Source organism: Agelaius tricolor, unplaced genomic scaffold, assembly GCF_023055355.1.
Source record: "Agelaius tricolor isolate 1412-34295 unplaced genomic scaffold, bAgeTri1.0.p SCAF_10, whole genome shotgun sequence".
Taxonomy (NCBI): domain Eukaryota; kingdom Metazoa; phylum Chordata; class Aves; order Passeriformes; family Icteridae; genus Agelaius; species Agelaius tricolor.
The window spans coordinates 4,689,906-4,704,464 of record NW_027269270.1 but is presented as its reverse complement, the minus strand read 5'-3'; the positions used below and the strand labels follow the sequence as shown (position 1 = coordinate 4,704,464).

General features: G+C 41.9%; 2 protein-coding genes across 6 annotated transcripts in view; both read left to right on the top strand.

The window, feature by feature from the left end:
• Positions 1-5,051, top strand: part of TFPI (tissue factor pathway inhibitor) — a 124,874-nt gene extending 119,823 nt beyond the window's left edge. For all 5 annotated transcript variants that reach the window (XM_071434449.1, XM_071434453.1, XM_071434450.1 and 2 more), the window contains 2 exons: positions 4,142-4,324; positions 4,683-5,051. In XM_071434449.1, coding sequence (XP_071290550.1) covers positions 4,142-4,324; positions 4,683-4,795 — 296 coding nt within the window. In that variant the 3' untranslated portion in view covers positions 4,796-5,051. The remainder of the gene's footprint in view (positions 1-4,141; positions 4,325-4,682) is intronic.
• Positions 5,052-9,725: 4,674 nt separating this feature from the next.
• CALCRL (calcitonin receptor like receptor) overlaps positions 9,726-14,559 on the top strand; it is a 63,289-nt gene continuing 58,455 nt past the window's right edge. The window contains exon 1 of the mRNA XM_071434455.1: positions 9,726-10,636. The gene's annotated coding sequence lies outside the window, so the exon portion shown is untranslated. The remainder of the gene's footprint in view (positions 10,637-14,559) is intronic.

The following is a 14,559-nucleotide window of genomic DNA, read 5'->3' as shown; positions in this document are numbered from 1 at the left end:
ATTTCAGTGCCAAGTCTGAAGACCCAACAGATTCTTTCTAATTGTGTGACCTTTGTCTTGTCCTTGTCTGCCTCATGTGCCTCCTGTTCTGTTTATCAGCTTGTACCCTTCAGGCTGCTGGAATGGGCTAAAATCAGGTGATTTTGGCAATCCCACTAGAGGGGAAGGCCAAAGCTGACAGCTGATTTCTCCACAGTGGCATGGAGAACATTGTCTCCATTGCTGCTCTTTCTGGATGTGCAGCTGTAAAGTGAAGCTCCAAGGCAGAGACCGGTCACACAAACGTGCAGGGTAATTGTCTGTAGCTTTCTGTGAGGGACAGGAATTTGACTTCACATATGAGGTGAGGATCAGGGTGAACTGTTTGGGATGGAGCAGCTGATGTCCATCTCCTCAAGCACAGGCAAATTAATCTGCCAGTAATATCTATTTGCTATCTATATTGGCCTGGCTATATATCTTTTCCAAAGACCTTTTAAAAAATGAAATGTAATTTAGTTAATTTACACTAAAAAAAAATTACAAGGAGTTGTCTCTTATAAAATACCTCACCTTACAACTGACATGCTATTTCATCTTGATTTTAAGAAAAAAAAGTTTTTTTGGTATGTGTAACTCTGTAATAATATCAGGCTTTTAGACTTACAATATAGTTGTTGATCTTCAGAAGATTAAACTGTTCTATGGCCAAATAAAGCAAACCATGGATACAGACATGAAGTTTCTAGCACTCTTAGCAAAGAACTTTCTGCAGAGATTGAAGATTGCTCTGGCCTCACTCTGCTGAAGCATCTATAATAACTTTTTCTCTCTGCAAACTAAGAGAGAGTGAGGCTAAGAATCGTGATCAATGGTAGAAAATTGCAAGCACTATACCTACATTTGATTTGGGAGATTTGAGTGGGAGACAGGATCAGAAGTCAATTTTCAGCTCAGCGAATTTGGAATAGCACAAGGATGCAGGTCCTGTGAGTACAGAGTCAGGGTCATCTTTTGCTGATATCAATTGGCACAGTTCTATTTGCTTTAATGGATCTGCACCAATTTATACCTGTGGATTACTGTCAAGTGCAGATGACTCATTATTTTTGTAATAGCCTGTCCACTTGAAGATTCTTTTATTTTCGCTTTGCTGTAGCCAGAAATGAGGAGCTGAAGTCTGCAGGTATTGAAAATCTGGCAATAAACCTGAAGCTTTGTGAATGTCACACACTTGTGTCTGGGGAGAAATAGTGCTCACTGCATTCCCTTTCCTCCCAAGATAATTTCAAACTTGTTTTCCAGTGTGAATAATTAGCAGTCTGTTGTCACACAAGCCCTGCAAAGCCTGAGGGATAAGGATTATTGTTGCAATGCAGAGTTGGGGTTCTTTCTGATAAATGTGAGTCTGTATCTGGATGTGCATTTTCCAGAGATTCTGAGTTTATGATTAATCTCTGATTTTTCAGAGATTATGATCATTTCATCTGTCTCTACCTCAGAGGGATGGGATTCAATAAAGGGCTGTATGGTAGAAACTGAATCTTAAACCATACAGTGTGTACCCCTACTTTTTAATGTGGTTTTGTGGCTTGTGGGACTTTTGCTTCTTTCATTTTCTTTTCTTCTTCATAAAAAAAGCAGGAGAGAAAACTTTTCAACAACTCTCAGAAAAATGGGGTTGTAAAATAGAAACATTTTGGAGAGAAACTCAATAATAGATATAACAGCTCCATTTTCTGTTCCATCACATCCATAAATCCAGCATTAGGAACTGGAGCTGAACAAAGACCACTCACCTGCTGTAATGTCCTGGTGACATTGTTTACACACTGCCTCACAGGCTTTCACATTGTCCTGCCAATAGACACGCTGGGCATGACACAGAGAATGTTTTCTGCTTACCTGAAGTAATTTCTTTTAGTAATCAATACATTCAAAAAAATTCATAATTTTTATGATCTTCAGCATAGAGGAAATTATGATAAGTTATTTAGTTTTATTTTAAAATACTGTTTTGTTGGAAAAAATGGCTCCAGGTGGCAAAATTAAGAGGTTTTCTTCACAGGCTGGTTGCTTCTGTGAGTGAAGAACATGCAGGTATTTTGAAGATAAACAAGGAACAGTGTTTGGTATTTGGGGCATTTATCTGAAAATGATATAGGCAAGGAATAACATAATTTTTGGGAAGAATACAGGAGGGATTCTGAATAGCACCTGGCTCTCTGGTGCACTGTACATGCACAGGCAGTCCTTGTTGACCTCATCACTGGCTCCATGGTTCCCCCAAATCTTGCAGTCATTGGGAACTCCTTCCTGAGGGGACTGTGGACTCCCTGGAGAATCCTACATGGCAGATAAGTAATTTACATTAGAAGGTGTGTACTTGAATTCTGTTATAATTAACAAGCCTGTGCTGTTTGGCCCTTTGCTCACTGGCAAGCCTTTCTGCTCTGTTCTTTGTAGGCTCAGAAATTAGCAGGTTTAAATAGGCAAGCTATGCTGAACATATGCTTTGGGAACTAACCTCCTCTCCAGCTAGAGAGAGATGAAATTAGTTCCAGGCTCAACAGTTCTCAGAGCAGTACCAAAAGCATTGCCTTAGTTTATTTAACTACCATCTTCATTATAAAAAAAATGTAGGTTTAATATAGATTTTTTTTCACATTGTGGACTTCTACTCTGGACCCAGAGTGAAATTTGGTCTTGCAATTATGAAGAGAGGTTGAGGTTCTCATTTTATAACTTGAAACTAACTTAGTCTATCTCAAAAAAGTAACCCATTACTTGGGTTTTAAATTTCAGAATTTTTTTAATAGTATAATGTTGCTAACACACCATTCTATTCCTTTCCCAGCAATTTTTTGTACTTTTTCACCACAACTGTTCAGCAATTATACATTTCAGATGAATCTTTTTTTTAGCAGCTGTACCATATGTAAGACACCTAAAATGTAGCATGTGCTTTTTGGATATTTTGTCAGCCTCCTGCATTGCCCAGGTTTTTAATGCGTAACTTCTTGCTTTCAGCAGCTCATTTGCTTCCCACTTTTGTGACCACAGGACGTCTTCAGCTTTGCTCTAAACTGAATGATTTCCTCAAATTTTTACTTTGTTTTTCCACTGAACTCCTTCTGCGTGGCTTTGCATCTTCAAGAGTTCCATTTGACTGGCTTCACATGTGCATTTATGCGTTCAGTTATTGCATTTATGCACCCAGTTCTGCTGCTTCCTGAGGAAAAATGGTCCTCTTTTGGGTGCCACCTAACTGGTGATGTAATGGCTCCCATTCAGCTCCTTGCAGCCTGTGCAGCAATTTTACCAGTTCCTATTTTGTGTATCAGTCACTCTTGGGTGATAGATGATGGCGTTCTTCCAGGTTTGGGAATCCTGGCATGGATTTGCTTCTTGAACTTGTTCCAGTGCCCAGGTCCTTTGGCTACCCCAGGTTCATCCTCCAGTGTTTCAGTTCTCACTTGCAGCCACCCTGAAGGAGCAAACCACCAGCCTCTCCTTGGAATGGTAAAATCCTGCCAGCAGCACTAACACACCAGCATCTCCATTAATTTGTGCACTTGTTCTTCACATTCAGTGCTGTTTTTACTCTGCAAGTAGCAAGCTAGTGTTTTATAACTGCTCAATGGCTGCTGACAGACTCTGTTACTCAGGTCAAGTTTTCTGTAGTCATTCAACAAACTCAGCACTGAGGTATTGAATCTTACACTGGAAATGCTGGGTACTTTTACCTTCTCCTTGATTCCAGAATGTCTAGCAGTGATTTGCTCCATTCATTATTAGAAATAGTTACCATAATTGTTAAAGCTGTCCACGTTTATTTATTTCACGTCACTTTCTACAAATGCTTCACTTGAAACTCCTCAAAATGCATTTCTGTGCTCTCTCCTATGGCAGAAATGGCAATTTTATCACTAACAACACAAGTAAAGGAATAGCTTTCAGGTAAGCTTTTGCTGGCAATCCAAAGACAGGATGGCATTTTACTGTGCTATTTTTCTTTGTAACCATAAAAGATGCTTATGCTGAGTATCTTGGATTTTCAGGGGAGCAGAATTCAATTTGACACCAAAAAATTTCAAATATTATTGACATAAAACTGAAACACTGCTGTGTTGTCTCACCTTGTTTTTCTTGGTACTTCCAGAACGCCCTGCTCTCCCTTCCTTGTGCATGACCCCCATGGACAGAGGGCTTTGCAGAGCCAAAGAATTGAGATTTTTCTACAACTTCTCGACTGGAAGGTGTCGCCCCTTTAGCTACAGCGGTTGTGGTGGGAATGAGAATAATTTCATCTCCAGGAAGTCGTGTTTGAGGATCTGCAAGAAAGGTATGGGAAGTGCTACTGCCCCCAGCTATGGCTCAGAGGTAAATATTGTGCGGGTCAAAACCTTCTCTTGCCACTTTTGGTAGTAAGGATTGGACTGGTCAAATGTAACAGCTGGAAGTCTCAGGAAAGTGAGAATGGAAATCAGGAGAGGTACAGAGCTAGAGAGAGAAGGAGGGACAGTAAGTGCAGTGTAAAAGGACAGCAAAAAGACAACTTGGCATTGGTCAGGCATATGAAGATTTTAGGTAAGACAATGTTTTTTTCTTTTATTTTTTAAGATTAATTGAAATGAGCCTTGTCTCTCATTTCTGATAATCTTGGATGTCTTCTAATGTTACTTTGTTAATTTTACCTTTAGGATTCAACAACAGAAAAGGTGAAAGAAGATTAATACGAATCAAGAAAAAAAGAAAGAAACAGCCAGTAAAGGCACTGGACATGGAAATCATCCCTGAAGCAATGCAACTTTGATTTTTATGGAAATGTGATGTAAACTGCTCTTCACCTGTGAATGAAAACCTTCAGTGTACACCATTAAAATATATTTACTGATTATTTTGATTATATATTACTAAGCTGCTTATATTTTTTTATGTATTCCTCAATCATGTTAATGAACATTACCTCTTTGCTAAAGCCTTTTAAATTGCTGTTTGCTTGTATATAATTGTCAGAGCTTCAGCAGGACAATAAACTGTGTGAGTGAATGGTTAAAATGCAGAGAAAATTCAGATTTCTTACCTTATTCTTTTTGAATTCTATTTTTATACTAAAGAAAGCACATTACTTGTGAAAGAATAATCACTAGTCAAGCATGATTGTTTCAATCATCGATTAAAAGATAGGTGTATTGCTATAAAAAGGAAATAGGCACTGGATTTGTTTTAATCAGATTTATTTTAGGTTGTGCAGGCCTAGATTTAACTATTTAACTCCATTGAAGTGCATATAATTTACAGTACTGTAAAATGAATATGAAATCAGAATTAACCCACGAAAATCCATAAAGGGAGTGTTAGAGCTGTAAAGATGTAAAGCAGAGTGGTAAATTTTTGGAAGGATTTAAAATTATATGTGTTGTGGTCGTTGATTCTTATCCTTGTTACTGATCTAGACTCATGGCTAAGCTTTACTGCAGAAATTGTTAAAAAATTATGCATTCTAAATACCAGAATGGAGGGGATAAGTAAGATCAGATTTTTATACTGAAATTTTATCCAAATCTGTTTCCTGGTGCTTAAGTCCTTTCATGGCTCTTTCAATCTAGGATGCATTAATTGTGATTTGAAAGATTCTCAAGGAACAGGAGTGTACAGCAGAGAGCACTTTTGTAGAGCCTTGTCGTGTAAAATGTCTGAGCACCACAGACTACCACTGCAATAACCACATAAATGAAGTGCAGTTCTGCCAGGGCACCTATAAACTCCACAGAATTAATTTGGCACATTTTGTCCCCTGGTTTCAGTTTCAATTTGCTGTCTTCCTGTTCTGGTTCCTCACTCTGCCCTTTCTCTCCAGGTTTTGCTGCCCTTCCTGCACCAGGAGTGGAGTGTGTAGGTGTGGGTGCCCTGCACAGGAGCAGAGCAGTAAGGGAAATACTCAGACCAGCTGGAATCCCTCCCTGCAGATAAGTGGAGAACCCATGGATTAAACTGCTGCCAGACCTCTCCATGTGTCCCATGGCACCTGCCTGAGCACAGCAGGTCATGTGGCCTCCCCAGGGCCAGGGGATTTAGGCACATTTGGGGTGGGAGGGCCAGGATTTGCTCTTATGCCATGGCCAAGGGATGCAGGTGAGGGCACAAATGTCTGCACCTCCCCTCGTCTGCATCTTATGGTCAAGCCAGTAAAATATCTGATCTTCCACTCTTAGCTGTAACCATTTCCCATGGGCTGCCAGTATTACAACTTAGATAATTTCTAGATTACATGATGTACCTCAAAGGGAGGCAGAGCTGAAGTGACTGCATTAAACTAAAACATCTATGGCTTTCAGGTAAAAGACAAGGAAAATCATTAAGCTGTCCCACCAAGAACAGGGAAAAGGATTTGTAAGCTTTGTGAGATTGATTAGACTACAAACTGGAATGATGAACTTTCTAAAACAGAATGTATTCATATGAGACAATAGGTATAGAAGGATAGGAAAGAAAAGATGCATTTGTATGCAGATTGTCTTGTGATTCCTGTGTCATTTCATGACAGTCTCTCTCCTTCAGGTTTCCTCTTGCTCCAGCAACTTGTGCCTGGCTGCCGGGACTCAACACCTACAAAACCCACAGGGGAAAAAAATTGTAGGGAAAAAAATCATCCTTTCAGTCCCAGCAGAACCCTGTCTGTGTGGCTGCTCTCCATTTTATAAGCTTCCCTCTTGCTGAGCGCTACTGCCAACCTACAGGGTCTCCTCCCTGAGAGGGATCAGTTGCTCCCAGGACTGTGAGGCTCCTCCAGGACTGCTGTAGCTAGGACAGGACTGACAGGTACTCTCCCATCCTCTCCTACCCCACTCACACTGTACTGAGGAAACTTCTTGTGCTGCTGTAGTACATTCTGTAATAACAGCAGTTAAGGGATCCAGTGAGGTCTCTGTTGTGTCATTGTTGAGACAGAAGGGAATTTGTACCACTAGCATCTCAAGAGTTGCTCTGTTTCAACTGACTAAGAAAACATTTCACAGTGATTCATCTATCAGGCTTGTTGCTTAGTGCAATGAGAATCAAGGCTGCAGTGTCACAGACTGTAAAAACCTGATTATAATCAGGATTTGATCAGAGAGTGCAGGCTGCTCTCAGCTGTGTGTGCACTCAGTTTGGCCACCACACCAGCCATCCAGCTGTTTCTGGTTTTGTTTAGCTCTACAGTACATAGAGCTATTTTTTCCCATAAAAAGTCCAAACTGCAGTGTGATACGATCTTCAACATAACAAGAAGTTTCTTTTCTGCCCTTCTGCTTCATTCACTTCTCTTTGCTCCTGTACCTCCCATAGCTGCAGAGCTATGAAATCCAAGACTAAGAAAAAAAAGATCTACGCATTTCCCAAAGACAACTAAAGGATGAGCAGGGGCAGAGTTGAGGCATCACACAGGAAAAGGTATGGATCAGGTGCCAGAATGCTGAAGCAGTCAGAACATGAGGCTGTGCTAAGGTATTAGAGTGACTGTACAGTTCCACTTGACTAGAGTCCATTCATCCAGTCATTTCATTCCAGAATTTTCTCCAGTTGCTTTGGAGAGGAAATGCAGAGTGCTGTGAAAATTCTCCCATGCTGTATGAAAACAGCCAACAAGCTGAAGCAGTTTCACAGAGGTTTGAGTTTCTATACCTCATCTGACCTGCAATAACTTGGTATGTGCCCTTAATCCATGCACATGGTAAAACAAAATATATTTGAGAAATAATTTAATTTAGTTCAATTTTTTTCTCACGATTTTACTGCTATGCCCTCCTTTTTCTCCTTTTTATTTTCTCCCTCCTGCTTCAGTTTTACTTTTGCATTTCTCCCTGCATCTCCAATCCACTTATTCTCTCAAAACTGATAGTTTTTTATTTACATTTTGAGCAAGTCTTCATCTTTCTAGCTTCTACCTTCTGAAACTTAGCGACGGGGACCTAAGGGTTACCGGTTGTTTCAGTGTTTCTTCAAAGAAAAAGCGAAGTTCAGGTAAATCAGGGTTGTACGCGTGTCGTTGGGGGGTGTTCATGCAGGGTAATTAATTCCTGAATCAATTAATTCCTGCATTAATTAATTCCTGAATTAATTAAGGGGGTAAATCCTCGTGCGCCACTTCCGCGCCTGTGTTTATGCCCCGGGTGGCCGCGAGAGGGCGCCGGCGGCGCGGCGAGCGCCGGGCGGGCTGGCTCTGATAGAAAAGGGGCAATTCCCTGGGTTTACTCTCTTTTCTCGCTTTTAAGCTTCTTTGGTCCCAGTGCAGGTAGCTTGGCATATTTAGGTCCCTTTGAACTGCTCCCTTCTTCGCTGTCAGCAAGCAGGGCAGCCTGTAGGGTGTGATTTACGCTCCTCGCAGCCAGGGGATGGGGAGCTGCAGGGGAGGCACCGCGTTCAGAAGTGCAAACTGCACCAGCTGAGAGGTCTCAGTAGAGTACAAGTAAGTAAGTTTTAATGTTACCTAAATCAGTAGAATGTAAAACTTTGTAAAAATAAACCCCAAAACCCCCCAGAGCCAGCAACCAAGTGAAAAAAAAAAAAACTACCAAAACGCTCACAGAAAACTCCACTGACTTTGATCAGCCAAATCAAACAGGGCCTATGTAATACGTGTCTAGCTAATTCAGGTGCCTGTCTCGGAGCTGTGAGCCTGGCTGGGATACATGGATTATTCTCTGAACTAGAGTGTGTAATGTACCTTGTTGCAATCTACAGCCTAGACCAAATTTGTCTAAAGCAATGCTGCCAGGATCACTCTTGATGAAATTCCTGTACCTGAGATGACACCACTCATTTAGAGAAGTTAATTTCCATCACTGTTCAGAATCAGAGCTAATCCCCAGTTTATATGTGTCTGCATTGCCTAGAGGTTTAGAGTGCCAGTCCTTAGTTCTTCACTGATTATAAAACTCAAACATTCTCCAGTTGATGGGAGATCCTAGAAGCACATGTGCCAAATGAGTATCCAAGCCTGCTTTTTTGGTAACCCTGCAGTGGGATTTCAAAAATTTTATTGTCTAGGGGCCATTTGGATTTAAAGTATTCCTGGCCCTCTTTTCCCTCTTTCAATTTTTCCTGACCCTGGATTGGGACTGGGTTTTGTTTGAAGTTTTTTTTGTTTGTTTTATGGGGGTTTCCCCCCTTAGCTTTGTATTTCTTGCTGTTTTCCTTCTTGAGGAAAATGCTTTCAATGCCCAGATTAACTCTTTCATTCAGTTCACAGTGTGTTCCACAAATGATTCTGCTGGGAAAAAAAACAAAAGTGGATAAGTGACAGGTAGCAAGAAGCAAACAAAATATTTTATGTTGTTTTATGAGCAAATTTAGTAGTATAATTTTGATAGATCCTTGTCACAATGTGGCTTTTGGGAGGCTCTTGTGGTATTCCCTAAGGAGTACTGGTGTTACAGGTGTTCATATAATTTGAGCTTGATGCTCCATGAACTCCCCATTTCTTCAGCATAGTGTTCTTCTGTGCATACAGTAACTCATTATTAGTTTAGACGGCACAGATTTGGTCTATAGTACTGAAATTGATTGTATAAAAACATTTTTAGTTTCTGGTACAATATTCTCTGAATATTCTTTCAAGAAAGAAAGTCATTCTTTCTTGTAGAAAGACTGCTACTCATTTTGTTTTGTCTTCTCTCATGGCAGTTTTCAAACCATTCATACTTGTGCTTTCAAATCACCAGTGCTTAGAAAAAGATAGCATAGAGATAGCAGTAACAATGTTCCTGTTGCTTTTTTTCCTACTCCTGATACTTGAAAGACTTATTTCTTTAATGCATTGCTTTGTACCCAAGAAAAAGATAGTGGTAATGTAAATGAATTCGGATCCGACCTTTGCAGCTGCTTTCCATCTGAGGAATAAAGGTATTTCTGTGCAGAGCTTTTCAGCCCTTAGGGTATGGGGTGTCATGCAGCCGCTGGCAGAGGTGCTGGCTCAGGTCAGGCTCACTGAGGAGGAAAGCAGCTCTCGAGTGCCCTTTGAATAAAGGTCCAAACGAATCTGTTTCTATGGGTCTGCCTGGAGGAGGAGGACGAATCTCAGTGGCTCGATACGTGAAAGGACCGGTCCCGTGCTCGTCTCCTCACCAGCAGGGCAGTGAGTGTTTGGCGAGCGCCGGCCGGGAGCCCGGGCGGGCGGGCGAGCGAAGCCGCTCCGGGGCCAGGTGCGGGCAGCGGCCGGGAGCAGATGGCAGCGCCGGGGCTGGGATGCCCCGGGAGCCCGGCTTCCCCGGGACATGCCATTCGGGAGAGAAAAGTAACTCCAGGCGGCCGCAGGCGGGGTCGGTGATGTAACAGGAAGCTCTGATGTTTCGCTGCTGCCGCCGCCGCTCCGCGCTGCCCTCGGACACGCTCCCGGCGCTCCCGCAGCTCCGCCGGGAGGGACAGCCCAGCCCCGCTCGGGAATACACACACCGCGCTCCGCTGGATAGGGAGGCACCGGGCGAGATTCGTCTGAGACAGCTCCGCACAGCTTTATCTGAGAGAGCTCCGCACACCGAGACAGCTCCGCGCTCAGCTTTATCTGAGAGAGCTCCGCACACAGCTTTATCTGAGACAGCTCCGCGCTCAGTTTTATCCGAGACAGCTCCGCACAGCTGTATCTGGAAGCGCGCTGGCAGCAGGAGCCCGGCTGGTGAGTGCGGTTTCATTGTTTCTTCACCCTCGGTGCCACCCGAGCGCAGCGGAGCCACGCGTGTGTGGGTCTGTGTGTGTGCGCTCTGGCTTTTCAGCCTCGGCGTAGGATGTGGAATCCGCGCCGGCACGGGCTCCGAGGAAAACCTTCCTTTAGTTTTAGCGAGCGAGGTGTTGAGCTGATTTTATAACTGGTTTTGTTATCGTCTATGCACGGTAGGATAGATAGATAGACACATAGATAGATATAGATAGATAGAATGCCCGCGCTGTAAAGATTCTGCCTGAAACCTCAACCAAATTTCTCTTTGCATCTGGAGAGAATTAGAGGCTCATTGGCTTGAAAAGGGTCCTTAAGACTAATTCAAGTACAACTGCAGCTCTTTCAATGGAGGCTGAATTAGGTGATAAAGTGGTGTAGGTTTGCTTACTCGGAGTATTTCTCTAAACTTACTGTACCAGAAAGAGGTCGTACTTGAGTTGTTTCATAATTAGGTTTTGTGTTGTAATTACACAACTTAAAAGATAAAGCTACTGTTTTGTTTGGGCTTTCTGTTTGGTTGAGGAAAAGTTGGGTTGCTCTGAAGCCTGTACGCGTGCCGGCGTGTTGCTGTTTGAGGTTTTTAACCGCGAACACCGAGCTGATTTATTGACAGCTGATTGCCCACTTTTCCTTTCCTCGAGAAACTACTGAATGGTGGCAAGTGTGTGATTCCGTGCCTTCGAGTGCCTGCTGAAAGGCAGTTAGAAGTCTTGCCACTCCTCAAGCTTTCCAAAACAGATGTGATACCCTCTGGTTTTACAAACGCGGTTGCAGTGCTGAGATTGCCAATTCTAGTCATTTGCTCGTGTGTGTAAGCAGTGGAGCCATAGAACCAGAAATAAATCTTGTTAGGCTATAAATCACACCTGGATAAGATCTACAACGAGTCCTTCAGTTATCCATGCAGTTTATAAGGGAAGAGAATGAAATAATTATAAAAATAACTGAGGTTTGTTTTTTTTCTTCTTTGCCTTAATAAACTTATTCCAGTTGCCTTGGGAATGGACTTTGCTGCTCTTAGAATTGTGCCAGTTTTCCCAGTCTTCCTGTGCCTGCTGGGGATCTTGTCCTTCCCTTGCACTGATAATGCTTCTAACAGCTGAAACCTGTTCAGGGATGTGCTCTGAATCTGAGCTCCTCTTGCTGCACTGGAAGAAGGCACTCTAGATCTAGATCAATAGAAGACCACATCTGAAAACATGTGTTTGTTTTAACACGCTGTGGTACTGTCTGAAATTCTTAATTAAGAATAATAATCTGCATTAGCATGGTGTTTTCTTCTCTAGTTTGCTTAAACTCTCATCTATTTCACTGCATAAAGGAGCAATCCCAAAGTCTTCATCCAACTTTAGAAATCTTCCACACAAAGGGCACTTGGTGACACTGAGTCAATGGAGATGGCACTTCACATAAAAGGTGCTTATGTCGTTTTAATGATCAGTGCAGTGGGATCAACTGTGTTTAGAAGTACACCAGCTAAATGATTTAGATTCTTATTTGTTGTTCTTCACAAGCAGCTGGTGTAGGTTGAGGTGTGTGTGCCCACAGGGGATGTGGCAGGCATGTGCATGGTTGCAGGCTGGGTGGCAGAATCTATGTTGTTTGCAGGTTAAAGCAGAGACAGTCAGGGCATTGATATAGAACAGTGGGACTGAACTTTCCACTGGACAAAATGAAGTACCTGGCTATCTAAGATAGATTGCAGGTCCAAGAATTGCATTATGTGTGTCCTTTCAACTTCAAATGTTACTGCACCCTGAATTTCTGATCAGCTGGAGCCTTTCTCTGTGTTAAGAGATGTAGCACTTGTCCCTTTGAATAGGCTTTTCTTGCTAGAACGCAACTGTTGAAATCCTGGCCCACTGAGAGCCTGTGGGAACTTTTCCACCGACTGTCAAAGGGCAAGACATTCCTAAATGTGGGTATTTTTCTTTTGAAGGAATTATACATAGATGGTCATCCATCCAGGCATGCACATTCTGCTGTCTGTTGGCAGCTGGGTTTGGGGGTTTTTTTTTTGGTAATTTGTGTAATTTTTGAGCACTTCAGTTGAAAAAGATGTTCTGAAAAACAGATCATGCATGTGATCAGTTGAAAACCAGATCTGGATATATCTCTCTGGGTGACCAATGCCTTACCTGGGTCAGTAAAGGCACTTATACAGGATTGTTCCATGGGCTAGCTGGGAATTGCTGTTCAGATTATAGACCAGGATAGAATTAAGAACAAAACTGAGGGAAGAAAGCACACTAAAAATTTCCTTTGACACCCATAGATAATTTCTAACTTGCTGCTATATTCTGTGCATTTGAGATAATCATCTTTCTCCAGTAGCATTCCTGGCTTGTGCTGGAGCTGGGTAGGATTGGTCCCACAGAAGTCCATGAAGCCATGCAGTCATGCAATTAAAATGGGTTTGTGGTCATTTGGAAGAAATTATATGTTTTATCCTGATACATTTTTAATAATAACATGTATTCAGTGACATTTAAAATAAGCGTATCTAGCCACTGCTGTAGTAAATGTTGGGCATAAGCTATCTATTAAAGCCATTGAGGAAAGTCCAAGCCTACAGTTAGGAAAACAAAGCAGGATTTCTCCTTTAGAAGCTGTTCCCATCTGTTGCCACTGTGTTTACGGTGTTCTTGCCTTGGTACCAAAATCCCTTCAGTGCTGCTGCCCAGCTGCCACCCCTGTGGCACACACACACACACACAAACACACAGAGCATTTGCCTCACTTCAGAGCCCCGGCCACCTCTGCTCCTGGGCAGCGCTGTCACCGAGTTCCATGTGCAGCAGTTTTCCCCAGCCAAGCTTTATTGAAAACTTATTGAAAACAGCCTTCACTTGCTCGTGGAACTGCTCTGTCCCTGGGAAGTATTTTCAGTGTTTGGTGTAGCAAATTGTCAGAGCTCTGGAATTAACTATATCCTTGGTACTGCTGTGTTGAGGAAGTAATGAATACTGCTACCATCAAAACAGATTCGAGTTGGCTAACAAATAACTTTTAGGCAGTAAAATAGGTGTGGTTTAATATGTGTTTATGTGCATTAGACATATAATAACATATTTGGTATATTATTTCTGCATACAATGCATGCAGGTCTATTTCATGCTGACTTCCATTATTGCCAATGCAGCAATTAAAGAGAGAACCTAAATTTACAAAGAAACTTTCAAAGGAAAATTCACTCTAGACCTTATCCTTTGTTTGGAAAACTGGGAATCACATGTGCTAATATTCTGAATTGCATACATCTGAATGCTGCATCTTTCTAATGTTTGAAATAAAACAGAGAAAGCTTTCTGTATGTGGACACAACCTGTTATTTTTACTTTTTATATTCACGTTAGCAGTTCTGATGTTTTCAGTGCAAGCAACTTGCACAAAGAGCAGCAGAAAACTGCCTTTTTCTTACCTGTTACCTTAATGGAGAATTCCACAGCCAGTGTGGTAAAATAGAAGATCTTATGAAATTGGGTTCCATGAGAGCATTTCTCTTTAGCTACACTTTTTGTTCTATTTGAGAATCTGGGCAGAGCTGAAAGGCTAAACTTTCACATTTTTAAAGTTTTAACAGTTGTCTCTCATGCTTCAGTCTCCCAAGTTTGTTTATACTGTTTACATTTTCCCAGCAAAGTCATCCTTTTTCTGCCCTAGCTCTGTGCAAACACTTTCAATCATTTCTGCAGTATATGCTGTCCTAAAGTCATCTATTTCGAGTTGCTTTTCTTTGGAAACATGCATTTGAAATGCACTTAACTTGTTCTAATGCTCCAAAAAAGACTTTCCAGGAGAGGAGTCATGTTCTTCCTTCAAGAAAAGAAATCAGACTCTTGTGGTAAATTTGCATGCGTGTCTGAGGCTGTTACCTTTTA